We start from the raw sequence: 21535 nt of genomic DNA, 5'->3' as shown, positions 1-21535 counted from the left end.
TGTGCAGAGTAAGTAAAATACACACATATTGAAATTACAAAAAACAATATTAAGTGTTAAAACTGCATTTCACAAGCATGCATTTCTTGAAATTGCAGTGACTGGTCTTCTCCTTTGGCGGGTCCTTCAAATGGTAAGCAAAGTGTTGTGAAATAATCCTGTTAAAACAAACAAACAAACCAGTATTCCAAAATTCAATAATATTGAAATCACTAATAGTTCTGTTTTACAACAGGCAAGTCACATACTACGCCAGAGAGAATGGTGCTTAGTAAGTCCAATTTAAAAAAAATACATTATAGGCTATGAATATACAAAAATATTACACAAAAGTTGTTTTGTTGAGGTCTTGATGATCATCCCCAGTTGTGGATGACTGTTCCTTTTATCACCTTCCTGTCCCAACTATTGTATTGGTGTCACAAAACAGTGTATTATTATTGTTGTTATTATTATTACTAATACATTTCCATATCATTTATTAATGTCTCAACATTTGTAACATCAATTACAAATATGTCTTCTTTTCTCATTTGAAGCTGAGCGCAATACAACACAGGTGGCAAATGACAGTAAGTCTTAATACTGTGGTATACTCAGTCAGTCAGTCAGCTGTCTTTAGGGAACATGCCACCTTTTTTGGGAAATTACCCTATTTGCAGTGTGCCCCAGTGTTATTTAAATTCATCTACAAGACCTCCTAGCCAATTTCCCAAAAGGTGGAATGTTCCTTTAATTGCATATTCTTCGTTAAGATAGTATTTACATAACATGTTCTTTATTTCTTTATAAAATTGTGATACATTCCTTATTTGTTTAGACTTTCAGATGAAAGTATTAATGAAATTGGACCAAATTATTGAACAACAGCAACAAATTCTAAATTACCAAAAACAAAATATGCCACCTGTGAGTGAGTCAGAGGACATCATTGACCGTCCCTGCGAGACCCTGGAGGACCTGGAGACATTGGAGAAGGAGCTTGAGGACAAGTCAAAAAAACAAAAAATGGTGACCAATTCAATTTCATAAACACACACATATTGGACTATAGGGCTAGGAAATATAAAAGGTATATTGTATAAAAGGTATACTTTTCTCCAAAGGTATGCATTTTGACTATATACATATAGTCATCTTCATCATTGTGCCCACAACTGGGCTGATGATGGCGTACAACAGGGCGGTGGCAGCTAACAATGATCTCTTCATATCTTTCACACTATGTACCTGCGCTCACTCGGCGGAGCAAACCTGAATGCAGCCGTCAGAAGAATGCTCCGCCGTGTGGGCAAAAATGACCTCTGGTCAAATTTTAGTTTTAAAGGGAGGCAGAGCAAGCGCCCTTTTAGTAAGCTTCGACTGTGTGAAGCAATGATTGGTAAGCTGTTATTGCAATAAAGACTTTATTACTTATTACAATTAGGGTTGGGTATTGTTTGGGTTTCGGTGCCCAACCCTATGTACAATGTTAACACTTGGAGCTGTTTGACATCTCTAACCTCTATTATGTGTTTTAGGAGCATGCCAGAAATTGCATAAAGTGAAGGCAGATGAGGTGGAAGATGCCATTGGCCAGGCGCTGAAATTAGCACCACACAGACAATTAAAGTGGTATGAGTCATTAATGATTTCACCATAAGTGCTCTCTTAAAATTATTTTGATTAATCCCTAATAGCAATCTTGTATTTTTTTCTTTGTTTAAGATGGAAGAGGAAAGGAGGAGGAGAAGTACAAAACTGTAGTTTCAAATAAAATCTAATTTATGGATCGCAGGTCCTGTCATTTACTTGTTATAGTGGATAAGGTCTATGATAATTAGTACAAATTCCAGTCATATCTGTGTTCTACTAACAGTAGGCCTAGTACATATGTATATCTATATAACAATGACTGCAGAGACAGCTTTGATCAGTGGGACAGATAGGTGGACAGGTGGGAAAGTGATTTGGAGAAAACGAAGATCGATGAGGCTTCAGGAAAATGCTGATAAGTATTACCAACTCATGATGGACCGAATTCATTGAGAATGTATTTTTAAATATATCTGACATTTTCTGTGTGGAAAATTAATAATATAATGTATTTGTTTCAGTGTTCTAACCCTTTTCATGGATCCCTGCGATGTGCTCTTTCAGCCTCTGATGTAAGTTAAGTAAGCACTATATCTGCTTTTGAACAAATCTTGCAACGACAAAAGCAAAGGGAAAATTAATCAATATCAGTCTATAAAAATTGTGTCCTTTTATCCAAATACAAAAACTGTGTCTTTTCAGTGTGCACTTGTGATTCAATACTCACATTTGATTTTCGTTGTCTTCCCAAGGGTGCTTTTGGAAAGGACATGAAAATTAGCCACTTTGGTCAGCTGTCACCCATGGGCCATGTCTCATCCCACTTGTGACCACACAACAGAGGCCTCCTTTGGTAAAGAAAAGAAAAGGGTACGACTATGATCATGCAGGTTCTACAGGCTCAAAATGTAATATATATATATATATATATATATATATATATATATATATATATATATATATATATATATATATATATATATATATATATATATATATATATATATATATATATATATATATATATATATATATATATATATATATATATCCAGCAAAAGTTAGCTTAGCTGCTACATTTACATGGCTAACAACAAGTTACGTGTCACTTCAATATACACAGTCGGAATATACGGCCAACTTTCCCACTATCACTACAATCTCCTGACACCATGCTACACATCTGCTTATTACCCATTTTATGTTTTCTTACCTGCAAAATACACAGACATCGCGGACATTGTCAACACATTTCTGTCCAGCGTTTGCTCTTGGCACTACCATTCAATGTACGTGCTGACTCTGTTTACTCCTGACAGAAGCGCTAATTTAAGGGTATACTCCCTCTTGTGGCTGAAGGGAGCAACAACATGTTTCTACTACAATGCCTGAGTGCACGGAGCACAGTGACTCTTTTAACAACATAAAGCAATGCACATAATGAACATGAACTGTTATAATGCAATTAAATTAAATTAAGTAAATAATATTAAATAATACATATGGGTGGTGGCTTTACACATTTATATATATATATATATATATATATATATATATATATATATATATATATATATATATATATATATATATATATATACTTTTTTTTAAACTCTGAAAAGCTATTCTGAGGGCTATATTTGCCATTCTCTTTTAAATTACATTTTCTAAAAAGGTACAATTATACTACCTGTGTCTAGCTATGCATATATCATGAACTGTTTGAAAACCGTCTTTTTGTGTCTTTCACACCAACACATGGAGTGGAGGCCAGACGTGTCGCTGGATTCTAGAGACCGCGGTATGTCAGCTCAGGTCATACTGCGCATGTACATTGTAAACAATGAATCAAATATTGGGCCAAAAACCATGCTTTGGAAACGGCTTGTTTCACACATGTGGTTAAACAGCATGTCTGCATATATAACGATGTAGCCTTTTGGTGCGTGATCGATATAATACAAATACAATACAAAAAGCATTGGACAATTAACACACCTGCCAATCTCTCGTACAGTAATCCAGTGTGCTTTTGGTCCAGGGGAAACAGCAACCCAAAAAACACGTAGATTTAGTGGCGTTCTTCTTTCGTTCGCAGGAGCTGCAGGACTCATCATCCAAAGGCAGGAGAAGGCATTCTCCCGGATTGAAACCAAGTGTCGCCTGAATAAATTGTGCATCATTCTCGTCTGCAATTCCAGCGAATACTTAATAAAACATTCAGTGTTTTACATGCCGTCTGTTCATTGACCATAATCCATCTAGTGTTGTGAACATAGCCTATATCTTACAAGGTGGCTTATAAATTGGCTAGAATAAGTAGCCAATATTACATCTGGATGATCAAGTATTATTATTACTATCACTATCATTAAATATTACTATTATTATTATTAATAATAATAATAATATAAATAAAAAATAAATAACTAAATAACTAAATAAATAAAAATAAAATAAAATAGTTAGTAGTTCGCAGAACGTTCTGCGAACCTAGCCTACTGACAGTTCCCTGACGGTTCGCCGAACGTTCCCGGAACAATGTATATCACTTTTAGGTAACGTTCGGCGAACGTTCAGAAAACTTTCCTGCGCTACCGTGAGCGAACCTTCGGAGAGAACCTTCCGCGAACCTGCAGCGAACGTTCCCGGAACCTTCAGCGAACCTTCCCGGAACCTTTAGAGAACCAAAAATTGTTATGTGGGTTTGTCGTTACTTTGTTTTGTGGTTCAAACGAAAAAACAAACTATCAAAACGTACACGGACCCACGGCGCCCCTAACACTTTTGACGCCCTAGGCAATCGCCTAGGTCGCCTATAGCAATCGCCGGCCCTGAGCAGACGCACAGTCTCAACTGTTCTTGAGCTAATACATTTCAAAAGCAGAAGTATAGTTTTGGCTGTTATTTTGGATTTTCAAATACCCTCGTTCAACACCATGAATGGTCTGAAAAAGGAATAACATCCAGTATGTTGCAGTCCTTTGGGGCACAAATGCCTTGTTGATGCTAGAGGTCAGAGGAGAATGGGCCGACTGATTCCAGCTGATAGAAGATCAACTTTGACTCAAATAACCACTCGTTACAACCGAGGTATGCAGCAAAGCATTTGTGAAGCCACAACACGCACAACCTTGAGGCGGATTGGCTACACCAGCAGAAGACCCCACCGGGTACCACTAATCTCCACTAAAAATAGGGAAATTAGGCTACAATTTGCACGAGCTCACCAAAATTGGACAAATGAAGACTGGAAAAATGTTGCCTGGTCTGATGAGTCTCGATTTCTGTTGAGACATTCAGATGGTAGAGTCAGAATTTGGCGTAAATAGAATGAGAACATGGATCTGTCAGGCCTTGTTACCACAGGGCAGGTTGGTGGTGGTGGTGGTGTAATGGTGTGGGGGATGCTATCAGATCAATATGGGCCAACATTTCTAAAGAATGCTTCCACCTTGTTGAATCAATGCCACAAAGAATTAAGGCAGTTCTGAAGGCAAAGGGGGGTCAAACACATTATTAGTAGGGTGTTCCTAATAATCCTTTAACTAAGTGTATATTATTGATGATTCATTGTTGTTTAAGCAACATTTTTATGTGGTAGCCAGTCATTGTGGAGTTTATTACCTATTTTATACTTTAACTTAAATCTATGATGCATCATGTTTTTGAGACAATTGGTTATATATGAAATCTTAATAGTGGCATACCATGTTAATACTCCTGTACAAGTGCCTCAAAATAGTTCTGAAGTACAGCACTTGAGTAAGTACTTTGCCTCAATTATATAAACAAAGCAAGTATACGGGTATTCGTCTCCATATCTACTAAATGTCGCATTTTCTTTTCCCCAAATGCTGTAAAACGTAGCATTTGTTGTTGCACAAAACTTATTTATTAGCATATTCACTGTTGCAGTACATAAAAAAAAGACAGACATGTAGTAAAACTTTTATTCATTTTTTTCAAGTCAAAAAACAAACAGAACAAAGATACAGATAATGAACAGATTTTTATACAGTGGCAATTTAAAGTTAAACCTTCCTTTGCCCAGACACGTGAAATCTTTCCTCAGTTTGAAACCCTGTCTCGCCCTCGGACGCACACTAACTGCACACGCATACACACATTCATACAACCTGGGAGTCCTGATGTCCTGAATTGACTGGACAGCACACAGTTAAGACAACAGGATTAGATGCAAGCATAGTGGAGAAAAAATAAAAAAAATAAAATCAATGTCTGGGGATACATAGGTCCACCACAATATTTACTAAGTGCAATTACCAAACCTGCTTTATCTCAAAGGCCAGAAGATGCAGTCCTTTCAATTCAAGACCATCTTGAAGTTTCAAAAATGTATGACAAATCATTTCAACATTTTCAGAACATAACCCAAAGGATTACTGGCTGCGTTTTATTTCCTCAGGACTCCCAGTCAGACGCCCCCCCATGATTCCCCTCATCAGAGGTACGTACACTGGTAGAAAAAAGGAACACTGATTTCTGAAATGAGGATCACTTGTGGATGAAGAGGGAAGAGGGAGGAGGCCCAGCTAGCCCAATGAATTGAGAAACCACATTGAATGATAAAATGGAACAAGGAGGGAAAGGAAAAAAAATGTTTCCCTTATCAGTTGTACAGACGGTTCCCTAACACAGTCAAACTAGGTTGAGTCGTGAGAAAGCACCCATTTTCCAAAAAGAAAGTTCACACTAATGTAGTGGGTAAGGTTTTTTTTAACAGAGAAGCCAAACGTGCTGTTTCTTTGGACAACCTCTGCTTAAAAGAAAATACACTGTTCCACGCCATTGTAAAGAAAAAGGCCAACAGAAGGACAAATGTTGCCCTCTGTCGTCCCAAGAAGAAAACCCCGAACTGAGCACTCAACTTTTTTTGCCCCTCTACCTTTAACTGAAACTCTGTCACAACCTGGTGACAGCATGCAACATGTTAAGTGAAAAGAGCGGTCGCCACCATGGCCAAAAAAAAAAAAAAAAAGTTGTGGAGAACGGGGACGAAAACAAAAAGCTCTCCCCTCCGTCCCCTGCCCCTTCATCCACAGTACATAAACATGAGCCTCCTGCAAACAGGTTTACAAAGTCAGCAAAAGCAAACAAAAGTAAAAAAAAAGAAAAGAAATACATCTTAATTTTCCTCTATTCATATTCACACGGAATAGTTGTTAACTCTCTTAAATAAATTGAATAGTCCAAATAAACCTGTGTACACATCAGCTATCAGAAATGGAACAAAGATTAGCAAGAAGTGGAAGGGATTTGAAACAATTTAAACCTAAAGCTTGATTAAAATGTATTAACATGTGCTACTCATGCAAACAATGACAAAAGCAGCAACGCCATACTAGAGTCCCTCATCCAAGTGTCTCATTTCCTCCTAGAATCAAAACGTAAGACAGAATAATCGTTTTTTTTTTTCTTCATAGAAATCTTTTAATTCCCACTGTCAAGGGAAGAATATTATCTGGAAAAGTTTTTTTTGTTTGTTTTGTTTTTTGCTTTTGATGCACAAGTCTCCAAAATGGTAGAGGAAAAGAGGATGCTGGTGGGTGTTTTCATGACATCTTTCAGGTTTTTGTCTTTGGGGTGTGAAGGAGGAAGAGGGGAGGGCGATGGGTACATACACCTATGTAGTTAATGATGTTCAAGAGTGACATTTCTTTTCCGTGCAAGCCAGTTTCTCTCTCCTATCATGTATGTATTTCTGTTGACCATCCAACCTTCTTATTTGGACATTCTGACCCAACCATTTGAATACATCAAAAACCTTAAGCTCCATCTTTGATCCACAAGATGCCCACTAAAATGGCAGCAACTGTACTTTTACAAAAGCAGCAAAAGATCTCAGAAGATGCCCATTGTTGAAATATGCAGTAAACAAAGTCTAAACCTTACCTCCTTGATTTTCTTTAGCGCTTATGCTTTAGTGATAAATACAATCCACTCTTCAAAAAGGCTTTTGGAAATATGTATGTTTTCCACAACTATACACCCAACATTTGGAGAACGAGAGAGAGACTGGATGCAGTACACTATAAAGTTAAAAGGGGACATTTTCTCCCCGTTATGTGTTCACCACATCTTCCTCTCCTTTTCATTCCCTCTTGGGTTTTTGCAGTTTTGCTCCAACACCCCATGGGAATATTAAAAAAAACTATTTCAAAAGGCAGCCATTTTTCCCTTCAGGCAGAGCAGTCAGGTCTTTCACATAGTAGTTTTAACAATTTCTGGTATTAAGGGGGAGGGGGGCGGGGAGGGTCTCAGATGGTCAAGACTGGAGCATAACCGAGGTCCCAAAGGAGAGATTTCCCCAAAGAAAGAAAATAACAATTGGGACCCCTGTGGCTAGAAGTACCGCCACCTCCAGCTGGTTAAAGGCGCTGTCCTTCAGGTGTCCACCTGTGAGGTGACAGGGTTTCTTCAGCGGCCTCCCCTTCTCTTCCGCGGCTCATCAATTGTTCTCCTCGTCGCTGTCTTCGGGGCTGATGGCCGGGCTGTAGGTGGGAGACGTGGGGCTGTATCCAGGGGAGGTGGGGCTGTACGTGGAGCCTTTAGGACTAGTTGGCGAGTACGTGGGAGACGTGGGTGAGTACTTGGGTGAAGTTGGCGAGTAAGTAGGGGAGGTAGGGGAGTATTTGGGGCTGGTGGGGGTGTAAGTCGGGGAGGTGGGGGAGTAGGTTGGAGAGGTGGGGCTGTATTTTGGGGTCGTTGGGGAGTAGGTGGGGGAAGTCGGCGAGTACTTCGGTGACGTCGGGGAGTACTTCGGTGACGTCGGGGAGTACTTCGGCGAGGTGGGGGTGTACTCCGGGGAGCTGGGGCTGTACGAGGGTGAAGTCGGGGTGTATTTGGGGGAGGTGGGGGAGTAGGAGGGAGAGCTGGGGCTGTATGAGGGGGAGCTGGGTGTGTAGGTGGGCGACTGCGGGGTGTAACGTGGACTGGAGGGTGAGTAGGACGGAGAGGTGGGAGAGTACGAGGGCGAGGTTGGGGAGTAGTTGGGGCTGGTCGGGGTGTAGTTGGGGGAGGTTGGGGAGTAAGAGGGCGATGTAGGGGAGTAGGAGGGAGAGGTGGGGGAGTAACTGGGCGAGGTGGGCGTGTAGTTGGGCGATGTGGGGCTGTAGCTTGGGCTGGTCGGCGAGTAGGAAGGAGAGGTGGGGGAGTAGGACGGGGAAGTGGGGGAGTAGGATGGAGAGGTTGGAGAATAAGAGGGGGAGGTGGGGGAGTAAGAAGGTGAGGTGGGCGAGTAGCTGGGTGACGTTGGGCTGTAGCTCGGGGACGTGGGGCTGTAGCTCGGCGAGGTGGGAGAGTAGGACGGGGATGTGGGGGAGTAGGACGGGGAGGTGGGGGAGTAGGAGGGAGACGTTGGGGAGTAAGACGGAGACGTGGGAGAATAGGACGGAGAGGTTGGGGAGTAACTGGGCGAGGTGGGGGAGTAGGAAGGAGACGTCGGGCTGTAGTTGGGGCTGGTTGGGGAGTAAGAGGGAGAAGTGGGGGAGTAGGAGGGCGATGTTGGGGAGTAGCCGGGGCTCTGGGGGGTGTAGCCTCCGGGAGAGCGAGGCTCGTAGGCCGGGGAGGTGGGGGAGTAATTGGGTGACATGGCTCCACCTAAAGAGAAAAACAGAAAAGGCTTTTAAAAGGGTGAAGAAAAATGTTCAACATCACCTACATTACTACTAGAATGCTTTAAAAACAAGCTGTAACCTAAAAGAAGGTTTTCTGCGGTGTCTAACCTGGAGATGGGATGTACGGGCTGGCAGGTCCTGGCGATCCCGGAGACCCGGGAGTGGGAGACCAGGCCGGGGAGTAGCCTGGAGAGAAGCCACTTGCGTCTGATGCTGCACTGGGAGAGAAACCTGCTGCTCCGGGGGTCATGCCGCTTCCTGGAGGAAAAACAAAAAGGGGCAAAACTCAGTGAAGGAAACCCCAAAAACAAGGCAGGGGGGGGAAGAGACAAAGTGACCAGAACATATACTCACCGACACTGGGGGACCAGGCACCATAGGCCGGTGTTGCTCCTGTGTTCCACGGGGTCATGGCAGGTGACATACCACTCATGGGACTCGGCACTGTGCCAAAGAACATTCCAGTGGCTGCAAACAGGACGGATACAGAACGTAAATATCCTAGCTCTTAACATTCAGCAACAATTTTGATTTATAGCCAGCAAACATCTTCCCACTTACGTCCAGCCACGCTGATGCCAGGTATGTTTGTAGGGATCTCCATGCCATATTTACACTTCTCAGCATCCAACAGCAAATCGAAGCATCCTGTACCAGCCGGGGCGAGCTGGCCAAGCATGATGTTCTCCGACACACCCTTCATGGGGTCACTCTCGCCGTGGGATGACGCCTCCATCAACACGTCCACCTAGAGGAGGAAATGCAAGACAAGAATAGAATGGTAAGGATATATAGTTAATAAAATTGTCCAAGTAAAAATCAGCATTAGTTTAGTAAAAGTAATGTCTTCGGGTTAATTCATGATCGTCTCACCGTCTCCTCAAAGGAGCACTTCATAAGTGGTCCTGTGTCTTGACGGTTGATGCCGTGACGTGTGATGGCCATCAGGTGACCGCGGCAGGTCATGGTGTCACAGAGCAGAGCCAAGTGACGGTAGTTGACATAGGAACCGTCAAAGGAGATGACGTGGTTCAACTCCCTCTCCAGAGCCTTTCGCACTGCCTCAATTCCCAAGACCTAGAGAGAGAGCAGAAGAGGAGGGAAAACATAAATAAATTTTTTTTTTTTTTTAAACCTGCTGTAATTCTACTGTTGAGACAAAGCTATTTTTATGCTTTCGTACCGTGAAGATCTCCACAATGTCGTTGGAGGTGGTCCTGACGGGATCTACGTCCTTCTCGCTGAGGACCCTCATGAGGCTCACGCCGTCTGTCTCAAGGATCCACTCCTGCAGGGCCTTGAACTCACCGTCCTCTGTGATGATGATCTTCTTCTTATTGTCAGTCTGAGGCAAGTGCATGTACACCTGGAGGAGAAGGGTGTGACAGTTTACTTATAGCCACAGACAGGTATATCCCTTTTGTTGAATGCTATTATTGGAGTGTGTGTGTGTGGGCTTGTTTAACTATATTCGTGGGGTTCAAAAACCGGGGAGTCCAGTATACTTGTGGGGTCCCAACACTTTTGTGGGGCCAAAATGCTGGACCCCACAACTTTAAAAGGCTGTTTGAGGGTTAAGACTTGGTTTTAGGATTAGGGATAGAATTAGGTTAGGGTGAGGGTAAGGGTTAAGGTTAGGCATTTAGTTGTGATGGTTAAGGTTAGGATAAGGGGCCAGGGAATGCATTATGTCAATGACAGGTCCCCACAAAGATAGTGCCACAAACCTGTGTGTGTGTGTGTGTGTGTGTGTGTGTGTTCGGTTACCTTGCTGATCTGCTCAATGCCTTGTAGGGTCATGTCTGTCAGCATGTTGGACTCGATGCACCTCAAGAACACGTCATCATCCATTTTGTCCACCACCTCCTCATCCTAGACAAAGAAAATACAGTTATGATTAACACGCAGACTGACCACAGTGCGTTCATCGTTATTAAATACAATACCAATGCTCACCTCCTGGAACTTGTTCTCATCGCTGTTCATGATTCGGATTCGCAGAACGAGCTTTTCAGCGTTGTCGTCATTGAAAATACAGTTCAGGTCATCTCCAAAACCTTGCAAAAAAAATAAAAAAAAAATAAAAAAGTGTCATGAGGGAGAACCAGCTAGTTTCTGTTAGAGCTACAGGACTACAGAATGTGTACACACAACCCACCTGCGTTGATCTTCTCTGCAATCTGCTCCATAGTCAGCTTGCGATCAGTCATGTGCTTGCGGTCGAGCTCGATGCGCAGCAGCCACGGTGAAATGCGCGTCACGTCAAAGTCGGGCATCTCGTAGTAGACGTTCACCCACTCCTGGTCCTCGGCCACCACCGTGTTCTGGGGGTTGGGGTCGTAGTAGATGGCGGTGTTTGCCGTCACCTGTGTTAAAAGGCAAACTTTTAGTCACTGCTTTATATTAGGATGAAATTACTTTTTTGGCAACGTGAGAAGGGTCGTGGATTAAAAACTAAATTATTTGGAGGAACTGTCCAATAACTTCTCTCACCTTTCGCAGTGTGGTGTGCTCCAGTCGACAGAGGATGTCCTTGGCCCTCTCAGCGTCACGAGCGGCCTGACCCAGCAGGAAAACAGTCAGCGAGGGGGTTTTGGGCCTCTTGGAGATGTTGATCAACTCCTTTAGACGAGGCACACCGAGTGTTACGTTCTTGGCTGACACACCGGCGTAGTGGAAAGTGTTGAGGGTCATCTGGGTGGCTGGCTCTCCCAGCGACTGAGCAGCCAGAGCACCAACCATTTCACCTGGGTGGGCCTGGGAACGCAGGAAAACATGAGATTATTTAAAAAAAGAAAAAAAAGAAAGAAAAATCTTATCTTCAAAGTTCAGTATTTAAACAAACAAAAAAGTCTAGTAGAGATCTGGCAACTCGAAATAAGACCATATCCTAAACTTACAATGGACTGGTTGAATTTGGTCTCAATCTCTCCCAGCAGCCAGTCAAAAGCCTCCGTGGAAAGGCGGAACTCCTGGGTCATGCGTTTGGAGCAGAGTGTGGAGCGCAGGTGGATGTTAAAGAGCAGAGTGGCGTTCTGCTGGGCCTGTCTGCTCAGTGGGTCATCACCATTCACAATCACCAGCTTCTTACTCAGATCCTGAAGACCTGGGAGGTGCAAACACACGCGCCAGGATTGAGATTGATGGGGACAGTGGGGGAAATCCTTGATACTGTGATGCTATAAGAGATCATTATTTCTCTCTAGCAAAGAGAGGGATTAGGACTTGAACTGGTCTACTTGTAACGTAACACGCAGGGATTCACCAGGTGGCTTTCACATGGCTTTAAGGAACACCTGAGGTCAGGCCACCACCTCCTTCTAATTCGGCAGCTAGTGCTTCTTTCACATGGTTCACAAAATCCTGTAACTAAATATATGGCGAAGAAACTGAGTCGCAACTTGGCTGCACGAGTTAATTTTAAAGAGAGAATAAACAGTGAGCTGTAATAGATTGTTCTTTGGTCAATCTATTATTTTTTAGCTTACCCTCGACCACCCTTAGAGGATTGAGGTCTGTTGGGGTTCGAGTGTTGATGCGGAAGATCTTCTGAGCGTTCCAGATCATTCTGTCCAGGTTGCATGGCAGCACCACCTGCAGACGAGGAGAAATTGCAGTATATGAATATTTTTGATTTCACATGGCGGACCAAGACACTACTTGTAGACGCAGAAGCGTGTCTACAAAATGTGAGCACACACCTTACTGTCCCCGGTGGGGAAAATGGCTCGGAGGACCTCCCTGTCCTCCTTCATCTTGTCAAACTCCTTCTCCAAGGAACTCTGCACGTTGGCATTTGTCAGCACGTCTTTTACTACATCTTCCTGCAGCATCCGCCTAAGCGCTCGCTCATTGGTGCAATCAAACTTAAACCTAGACAGAAAATGAGAAGGTTTTAAGCCATTGATTATAGACAATTAAACAACATTATGCACATAGTTGAGTAAAGTTACAGCGCGTTTGGGACTAAAACTCCCTATCAGTAATCACAAATCCATACAAGCTACTGGAAAGCAACTGAGATCAAATTTATACAAATATCTCAATCAATGAAGGGGATTTTGTCCATTAAGGCCGAACATCATTAAACTAAGAAACTAATCGTCAAAGAAAACACAATGCTCCAATTCTCTGAGCTGATGGGCGTGTGACTTACTTCTTCTCAAAGGCTTTGTGCGAGGGTTTGAGTGTTGCCACGTTTTGGAACTCGACATTCTCTCCTGCCAGGCCGTCCTCACCGTAACGCAGCTGAACCACCTGGTTGATGGAGTTACGCACCGTGCCATCATACTTCACCATCACCGACTCCATGGACTTGATCAGACGACGCTGGATGTAACCTGGTGGGGTACAGATTTACCACGTTAAAAACTAAAAAGTCTTTTTTGTTGTTGGACAGGTTTAGGTCTAAGAGTCTACGAATTAAAAAAAGTTACTAAAAGCAAGTCCTTGTATATAATATATCCTGACTCTCTTCTTGCACTCTCCCACCCAGCTGCATGGAATTACCAGTCTCAGCAGTCTTGACAGCTGTGTCGATCAGACCCTCTCTGCCTCCCATGGCGTGGAAGAAGAACTCTGTGGGAGTCAGGCCAGCCAGGTAGGAGTTCTCCACAAAGCCTCTACTCTCAGGACCGTAGTCATCCTTAATGAAGTGAGGCAGCGTGCGGTGTTTGAAGCCGAAGGGGATTCGTTTACCCTCCACGTTCTGCTGCCCCACCACAGCAATAACCTGAATAAGGAGGTAAGGCGGTAAAGAAATGTCAAAGATCATGTGAATCAGAGCCATCATTCATCTACTGTAAGGTAGTGATAGTTAAAGGGATTATTTTACCTGGGAGATGTTAATCTTTGAGCCCTTAGAACCAGCCACCACCATGGACTTGAAGTTGTTGTACTCAGACAGAGACTTCTGGGCTGAGGATCCCGTTTTGTCACGAGCATCGTTGAGGATACGATTGACCTGGTTCTCAAAAGTCTGCCTCAGTGTGTTACCAGGGGTCGGCTCCAGCTCGTTGTTGTGAGCTTTCTCGATGACCTGGCAGACAAAACGCAAAGGGAATATGTAACTTTTCCATTTGTAATTTCTGCTAACAAAAACAAACTGGAATTATGTTGAAATAACACAATCTGAGATGTTGGTGACCATACAACTACTTTGTGCTTACTTCTATCACATCCTGTTTGGCTTTCTTGATGGTGTTCTGGATGTCAAGGTAGGTCTTGGCATCAGCAATGGAGTCACCAATACCAATGGAATGACCTAAAGAAAATATCGAGAGGAAACTTGTAAATATTAGACACAACATCACTCAATACCACTGACATAAAGCAAAAAAGGTATGTTCATTTACCCTCGATGAGCAGCCAGTTGTTGACCACAGTCTGAATGTTGGAGTAGAAGAGTCTGGTGATGTCATGGCCCATCTCCAGGTAGGAGATGTGGACGAGGGAGCCGGCTGAGGTTCCCAGAGATTTCTTACACAGGATGCCCATGATCAACTCCCCGTTCTCCACTATGACCTGTGTGAATGAGTTGAACGTGGGGTCACTTGCACGGTCGTTCATTTTCAGTCTTTTAGCTATACATGATCAATGAGGGACTTGTACCTTGGTGTCCCCAGGTGAGATGTGTTTGTAAGGGCCACTGTCTTCTTCGTCAGGATGGGTGCTGTGTGTGCGGACCACATTAATGTGTCCGGGAATGATTAGGCTGAAGATCTGCTTGCCTGTCCAAAGAGGACGGGGCTTGAGGATGGCTGGCTGAGGCACTTTCCCGTCCCAAGTGGAGAGGAACATGAGCAGGTTCATTACTTCACCCTGTGGTGTGGAAATGCAGTTTTGAGACCCTTTTCAGACCAGAAAAAGCAGCAGCTGGTGACCCCGTAACAATCTCCTTACCCTCTCTAAAAAGACATCTCGTTTGGTGAATTTGCGGACAGCTGTGAGGGTGTCCTGCACGATACCCATGACAGGCCTGTTGGACTGGGGTGTGACGATCATACGAGGCACCATGGCCAGCTCCTGAATCTCTGCCCTCGTCTCGAGGGACTGAGGCAGGTGGAGGTTCATCTCATCCCCGTCAAAGTCAGCATTGTATGGGGTGGTGACACTGGAGGGAGACGAGAGGATAGGATGTTAGAACTGCTACACCGCATAGGTAACTCATTTCAGTCAAGGTTAATATAAAAAGTGACAGGAATTTGCAAAGACCAAAGTGATACAGTCCAAAAATCACTATGATGTAACACAAGTTTGATTTAAGACATCAAAATGCATTCACAATTACCTAAAATTGTGACTTTAATTGTCATTGCCTGGATACTATGCCAAAATCTGAAGAATAATGATTAAATAAATGATTTATCTATAAATCCTCTATTTCAAAAGAAACACATTCATATAAGTCACCTAAGGTTGAGTCGAAACGTGGACCACGGCAGAATTCGCACCCTGTGCCCCATCATGGACATTTTATGTAGTGTAGGCTGTCTGTTGAAGATGATGATGTCACCGTCACACATATGTCTTTCCACCTAAACAGATAAAAATGTTAGTTTTAAACGATCATCTAACAAGATAGTTTCAGCAGTAGATGCAGCTCTAGAGCTGCTATATGCATTTTAATCTTGCCTTGTAGCCAATCTGCAGGTGAAGGTCACTTGGTTTAGGGTGGAATCGCAGGTCAATTCTGTCTCCATTGTCACGGATGATGTATTTGGCTCCTGGGTACTGGCTGTTGCCTCTTCGCACCAGCTCTTGTAATCTAGGATGGTCATCAGAATGAATTGGCCGACATCACATTTCATAAAAATGCTTTTGAAATACAGTTTTGTTGTGCATTACAGAAAGTTTAATCAGCTAACTTCTTCGCAGTACCTGTCAATATTAAAGGGTGTGACAATTTCTGGGAAGGTCATATTGGCTGCAATGGATCGTGGTACGCCCACTTGGTCGATTTGCAGGTTGGGGTCTGGGGTGATGACAGTTCGGGCCGAGAAGTCCACACGCTTGCCCATGAGGTTACCTCGGACTCGCCCCTCTTTCCCCTTTAGACGCTGTTTTAAGGATTTGAGAGGGCGGCCAGATTTTTGCATTGCCTGTGAAAGAAAAAATGTAATTTAAGCACCATAGAAATACTGTGCAGAAAACTGTATTTCAGACTATCTTCCATTGAATCTTGTACTGGGCACAAATCTAACTATATTAAAAAGGCATCTGGGAAGTGCACACATACCCTTGGCAGGCCTGGCAATTCGTTGTCCACCATGGTGGCTACATGAAACTGGAGCAGTTTGACATCCTCAGCTATGACATGAGCTGCAGCACCACTCTGTTCATTTCTTCTCAGCTGGTTGTTGATTTTGACTATGTCAGCCAGCTTGTGGGTCAAGTCATCCTTTAAAAAAAAAAAGTCAATTGATTTGTTGTTGTGTCTCGTTTTTTTAACACAGCTCTAAAACATGCAGGAACAAAATATGCAGTGTAACAACACAACAAAACAATCAGTCTGAAGGATATATTACTTTACCTGGTTGCGAGCAGAACCCTGCATTACTACAGCAGGTCTGACAGCCAGTGGAGGCACAGGCAACACAGTTACAATCATCCATTCTGGTCGGGCAAACTTGGGGTCCATGCCCAAGATGACGTCCTCTTCATCAGAGATGCGCTTGAAGATCTCATGCACGCGCTCAGGACTCAGCAGGATTTTCTTCTCCTGTGAATCCTCATTAACGTGCTTCCATTCGGCATACAGCTCCAAGCCAGAGCGTCTGATACGTGGCTGGTAGCGCCCACAGCCACCATGGCCCTACATAAGTCACATTGAAGGAAGTGAAAGCAAAAGCGTAAGTAAGCAAACAAGTTGGGCAGTGCCGTGAATGTAGAGAACCAAAATGCAAAATAACTTTGACAAAAAGATTGCACCCATATACCTTCTCCTTGGTAATGTCCTCCTCAGTCTCCTGCTGTTCCATTCCAAATTTGTTGTCCATCTCCTCCCCTCCTTCACAGATATTTTTTCCTTTGCACAGCTCGTACACATGTGTCAAACGTTTCCTGGGCTGCCCTTTAGATTTTATCAGGATGTCTTTGATCTTTGGATTGTTCTGGAGGTAGCAGCGATGAGAGAAAGTTGAACATCAAAGACTGAAATTATACTTTTTTACATTACATGTAATTTAGCTGACGCTTTCATCCAAAGAGACTTACAATTGCTATATATGACGGAGGCTGCACGCCTTTGGAGCAACTATGGGTTAAGTGTCTTGCTCAGGGACACATCGATTGATGTATCGCAGTGGGAATTGAACCCAGATCTCCCACATATTATCGTAAAGTACAGAAATATGCTGAATATACTTACTGAATCCACTAATAGCTTAGAGCAAAAGAAGCAGACACATCGAAGAACCTTCATTATCTTTGTTACGAAGCCAACATGGAAAACTGGCTTTGCCAGTTCTATGTGCCCAAAATGGCCAGGACATTCTGTCATGTTGCCTGAGGAAACAAAAAACATGTTTGTCATTAAGTAAGGACATCAGATAGGGACATTAGCCAACTGATCAATAATATATTTCCACATGAAATGCTAACATGACATTATACCTGCACATGTCTGACATCTTCCAGTTCGTTCTATGACCCCTTGTCTTGGGTCCATAAGGCCACCAAGTTTAGGACGTCCTCCTTCTGTGGTTTCGGGGTATTTGATCCCCCCTTCTGTAACCGACATCCGTTTCTGGGGAGAAATACATCATATTTATAAATTTATACTACAATAATCAGCAGTTGATCATCTACCCACAGTGTTAGAATATAAATACCTCTACACATTTGTGAGTTATAAGTATTTAAATTAACAGTCATCCACATCAGTGATAGATTCTTAATGTCTATAAACCATGAAATTACTTCAAATACCGGATATAAAAAATTTAGACAAATCAAAGTTTTTCCAACGGTAACGTCAACTAAATGTGGCTAAAATAAAACTATATGAACGTTATGCTCAATAACCTAATCTAGCATTCATCAATCAATTAAACGCCGAATCCGGAGTTAAAGAAAACATGCATTTCGGACTTTGTTGAAGTACCCTTTTATTCATTTAATGTGTGAGAAAACAAACCAATGCGTACAATGCGACCAGTGGTAAAACCAAGCGATCTGTGTACATAACGATAAACTATAAAGTAAGCTACATTTCTATTTACTGATGGGCCTACAAGGTACATTGCATAAATACAAAGGGGGTTTAATTCATGTGATAGCATGGATAATTTTTGAGAATGTTGTGCTTAAAGTTTTTTAAACTTCCTGCAACATGCTAGTTAGCACAAGCTCCAGCCTGGCACAGCTAGTTAGCTAGGCTAGGCTAACAGCGAGCATGTTCCGTTGTAAACAGAACCATGTCTTTGCCACATATGTTAAAGTACAAGATTAGTCAAGAAACTGCAAGACTGACGTGTGATCTGTCCGAGTATTAATAAAATACCCCACTCCCCCCAAATAGAAAACCTACAAGCTCATCTGGGCTGATGATGCCGAATTGAACTCTCTTGATCGTGCGCAATGGGCATGCGCTGTCGCCGGAGGGCGGTCCGTGCATCCTGTCTATTCAAAGAGACGCGTCCTTCCTCGGCACGCCGCTTTGTGAGCAGGAGCAGGCTTTAAATTGTCACCACGACTCTGGTCCGGCCGCCAACGGTGACCGGAAAGTCTCCGAAGGTGATATCCCAGGAACCTCTGCTGTCGGTTACCTTTATAGCCGAGTTATTTGTGTTTTGGTCCTAAGTAAAATGGCTACCGACTGTTCCCTTCCCCTTTTCTGATCTACACTCCGGAGCGCTCTAAGCGCTTCTGAGCATGAAGCCGTTCAACGCTTGGTTTTATAGACTGAGTGCATACTACGGGGTTGCACACTCACAAAGACAGGGGCAGACTCTTTAGAAGGTGGGACATGGATCTCTGTAGTAAAACGCTCATTGGCCATTCAAGACAGTGAAATGAATAATTAATTTTATCACACGTACAGCCAATTAGAGAGCACGTTATTTTATTTAACGAATCGGAACTAAAGGCGGGCGTAAATTGAACCTAGACTCATCCCGATTGGTTTTATTAAAACAAGTAGGCGGTGCGGCGTATATTTTGCATGCAATATATGAATATTCAACTGAAATCCTGTCGATTCGTCCGTTTTCTTATTAATATTGAAGAGTACAAAACAGATGACCAATGGCTGCGAAGAAAAGATCCTTCTTAGAATCATTTCCACAAAACACACCCTGCTTCCGATATTTGCCGAGTGTGGCCGATGTGAATTTCTTCCCTCAGAGCAAAAATAAAAAAAATCTCTGTCCTCCCGTTCGTCTCGCTCTAGATCAGCCTGGGCTCTAAGAAAAGAGGCTCAGGGCTGAGGCCTGTTAAGACCTTTGATTAAACAGGAGGAAATGGTCGAAATACATAATATTTTCGCCTCAAAACACTGTATCATGGATTATTTTTGAGCTACTTTGGAAACACATCGAATTTTCGGTTTTTCTTCCTCTGTATTTTTGGATCTCTGGGACTTTGTTGCAAGCCTCGGACTCGCCTGAGAGCGATGTCCAGAGAGTGGACTGGATTTTCCGTACGCCCTGTAGGAAAGTCTGGGGAAGCCTTAAGTGTTCATTTAACATTTGTTTTTAAACAGCTGTTGAGGATTTTTACATGAACATGTTCTGCATTTAATATATATATAGTTATCGTGTTCAGTTGTTGTTGTGTTTTTAATATTTTTGTTCAAATGTAAAACATTGTCGTAGGCCACGATTCTATGGCAGTCTGGTCGTTTTGGCGGTTTTAGCTCGGTATTTATTTAAATGGCCACTAACTTAAATTACAAGTAATTTAATGTTAACGTTACCAGCCAGCTGAATACGGTTTTAAATACTAAACGCTCAAATGTTGCTTTCTTAGCGTTAACGTTAAAGCTTGTGATCCGACTAGTTTGCCGACGACGACGGTAACGTTAATATGTTCCCTGATGTTTGCTGTACACCTTTTCAACATGAATTGTGTAACGTTAGCTTATCTAGCTAGTTAACGTAGCTAAGCTTGGGAAGTAATATTGTCGGCGTTTAGCTAGCTAAGTATGCTCAGAAGATGTCTTTGTGTAGCTAAGCTAAAGCAGCCTGATGGTTTAGTATTGTACATAACGTTAACTGAATGCGATTTTCTTTTTTTTCCTAGGATGGCGAAGGTATATCCCGCCCTAGCCTCTCTGATTGGCTTACCCTGAAAATGCCCCGCCCTGCTCTACCTCACTCTGTCTCTGATTGGCTTACCCTGAAATTCTACCTTAAGCCTAACCAATCCCACTCCTTTTGCCTAAACCTTACCAACCTGCCTTCGCCATCCTAGGAAAAAAAAGTGGCTTACGGTGGGACATAGCTACCTAGCTAGCTAGCTAGCTAAGTAAATCCCTGATTTTGCCTGTCAACTTTTGTCTTAGTGTTAAGGTTGTATTAGATGGGTTTTGTTTACAGTGGCAATGTGTTATATCGTTGCCACGAGGACAACAGTATAGGTTATAATAGCTAGCATAGTTGGACATTAGCGCCCAACATGGCGGTGTTTGACAATATGCTTCTTGTTGTGAACGAGAAAGATGGAGTCTGGGATATTCTTGCTGCCTAACTTGACCGGCTAGTGTTCATAGTTGCACATTTTCAGAAAATGTTGAGCTCCTTGACAAAATAAGGAGCGACTGTATGAATGTTTTATCTAACTAATTTTAACGTGATAGGATATAGTGTCGAAACTGCTTGGAAGTTTGCTAGCCAGTATTTCAAGTGTCTGGACTCTTCGTCGAAGTTGAAGCCATTTTGCTAGCTAACTACGTGCATATTAGTCTGTTATAGAAAGTATATGGTTGCTGTTTAATCAATAGGCTGTTTGTACAGTGAATATGACAATGGAGGTATTCTACCCTCCAAGTCAATCTTTTGACTAACGTTACTTAAAGCTTAGCTAGGTGCTAACGTTATAGGTAAGTACTGTTACCGGGGACTAGGAGATGCCATTAGCTTGTTACACAATAGACTTATCCGGTTAGCTCTCGTTAGTTGTGCCCAAGGGAAGGGAACACGTTTCCCCGGTGTAAATGGCTATATAAATGTCCAAAAGCAGAACGGATCGCTGTGTTAATATATAACCATTTGAGAGCCATATATCTCAATTGTCCCATTCAAGCAGCGTTGTATTTGTATAAGGTGTTCTGAAATGTTTCTCTTGACTGTTTGTGCATTTTGTCTTCATACATTTAACGT

General features: G+C 42.7%; 1 protein-coding gene and 1 long non-coding RNA gene across 2 annotated transcripts; one reads left to right on the top strand and one right to left on the bottom strand.

The window, feature by feature from the left end:
• Positions 1 to 1501: 1501 nt before the first annotated feature.
• Positions 1502 to 2418, top strand: LOC114545468 (uncharacterized). Its single transcript, XR_003690888.1, has 3 exons — positions 1502 to 1614; positions 1708 to 2147; positions 2328 to 2418. It is a non-coding gene; the product is annotated as an uncharacterized LOC114545468 (long non-coding RNA).
• A 3096-nt stretch (positions 2419 to 5514) lies between these two features.
• Positions 5515 to 19119, bottom strand: polr2a (RNA polymerase II subunit A). Its single transcript, XM_028563791.1, has 29 exons — positions 18745 to 19119; positions 17829 to 17961; positions 17584 to 17720; positions 17153 to 17326; positions 16747 to 17028; positions 16453 to 16614; positions 16095 to 16315; positions 15849 to 15981; positions 15627 to 15751; positions 15117 to 15327; positions 14826 to 15035; positions 14570 to 14738; positions 14384 to 14478; positions 14050 to 14253; positions 13725 to 13947; positions 13372 to 13555; positions 12917 to 13088; positions 12704 to 12809; positions 12116 to 12321; positions 11709 to 11972; positions 11374 to 11581; positions 11172 to 11272; positions 10983 to 11087; positions 10399 to 10581; positions 10089 to 10292; positions 9777 to 9963; positions 9570 to 9683; positions 9324 to 9473; positions 5515 to 9198 (listed from the first exon to the last, which is right to left on the bottom strand). The coding sequence occupies exons 1-29, from the start codon at positions 18829 to 18831 to the stop codon at positions 8048 to 8050; spliced, it is 5901 nt and encodes a 1966-aa protein (XP_028419592.1). The 5' UTR covers positions 18832 to 19119; the 3' UTR covers positions 5515 to 8047.
• Between the last annotated feature and the right edge of the window lie 2416 nt (positions 19120 to 21535).

The sequence above is a fragment of the Perca flavescens genome, chromosome 19 (genome assembly GCF_004354835.1).
Source record: "Perca flavescens isolate YP-PL-M2 chromosome 19, PFLA_1.0, whole genome shotgun sequence".
Taxonomy (NCBI): domain Eukaryota; kingdom Metazoa; phylum Chordata; class Actinopteri; order Perciformes; family Percidae; genus Perca; species Perca flavescens.
The sequence above is the reverse complement of the archived record's forward strand: the minus strand, read 5'-3'. Positions and strand labels throughout refer to the sequence as shown.

Coding starts and splice junctions, on each gene's coding strand:
- polr2a (XM_028563791.1), bottom strand. CDS start 18,831: ATGCACGGACCGCCCTCCGGCGACAGCGCATGCCCATTGCGCACGATC. Junction 17,327..17,583: donor CTAAGCTATTAGTGGATTCA/GTAAGTATATTC, acceptor TGCTACCTCCAG/AACAATCCAAAGATCAAAGA. Junction 14,254..14,383: donor CCAAACAGGATGTGATAGAA/GTAAGCACAAAG, acceptor TTTGTCTGCCAG/GTCATCGAGAAAGCTCACAA.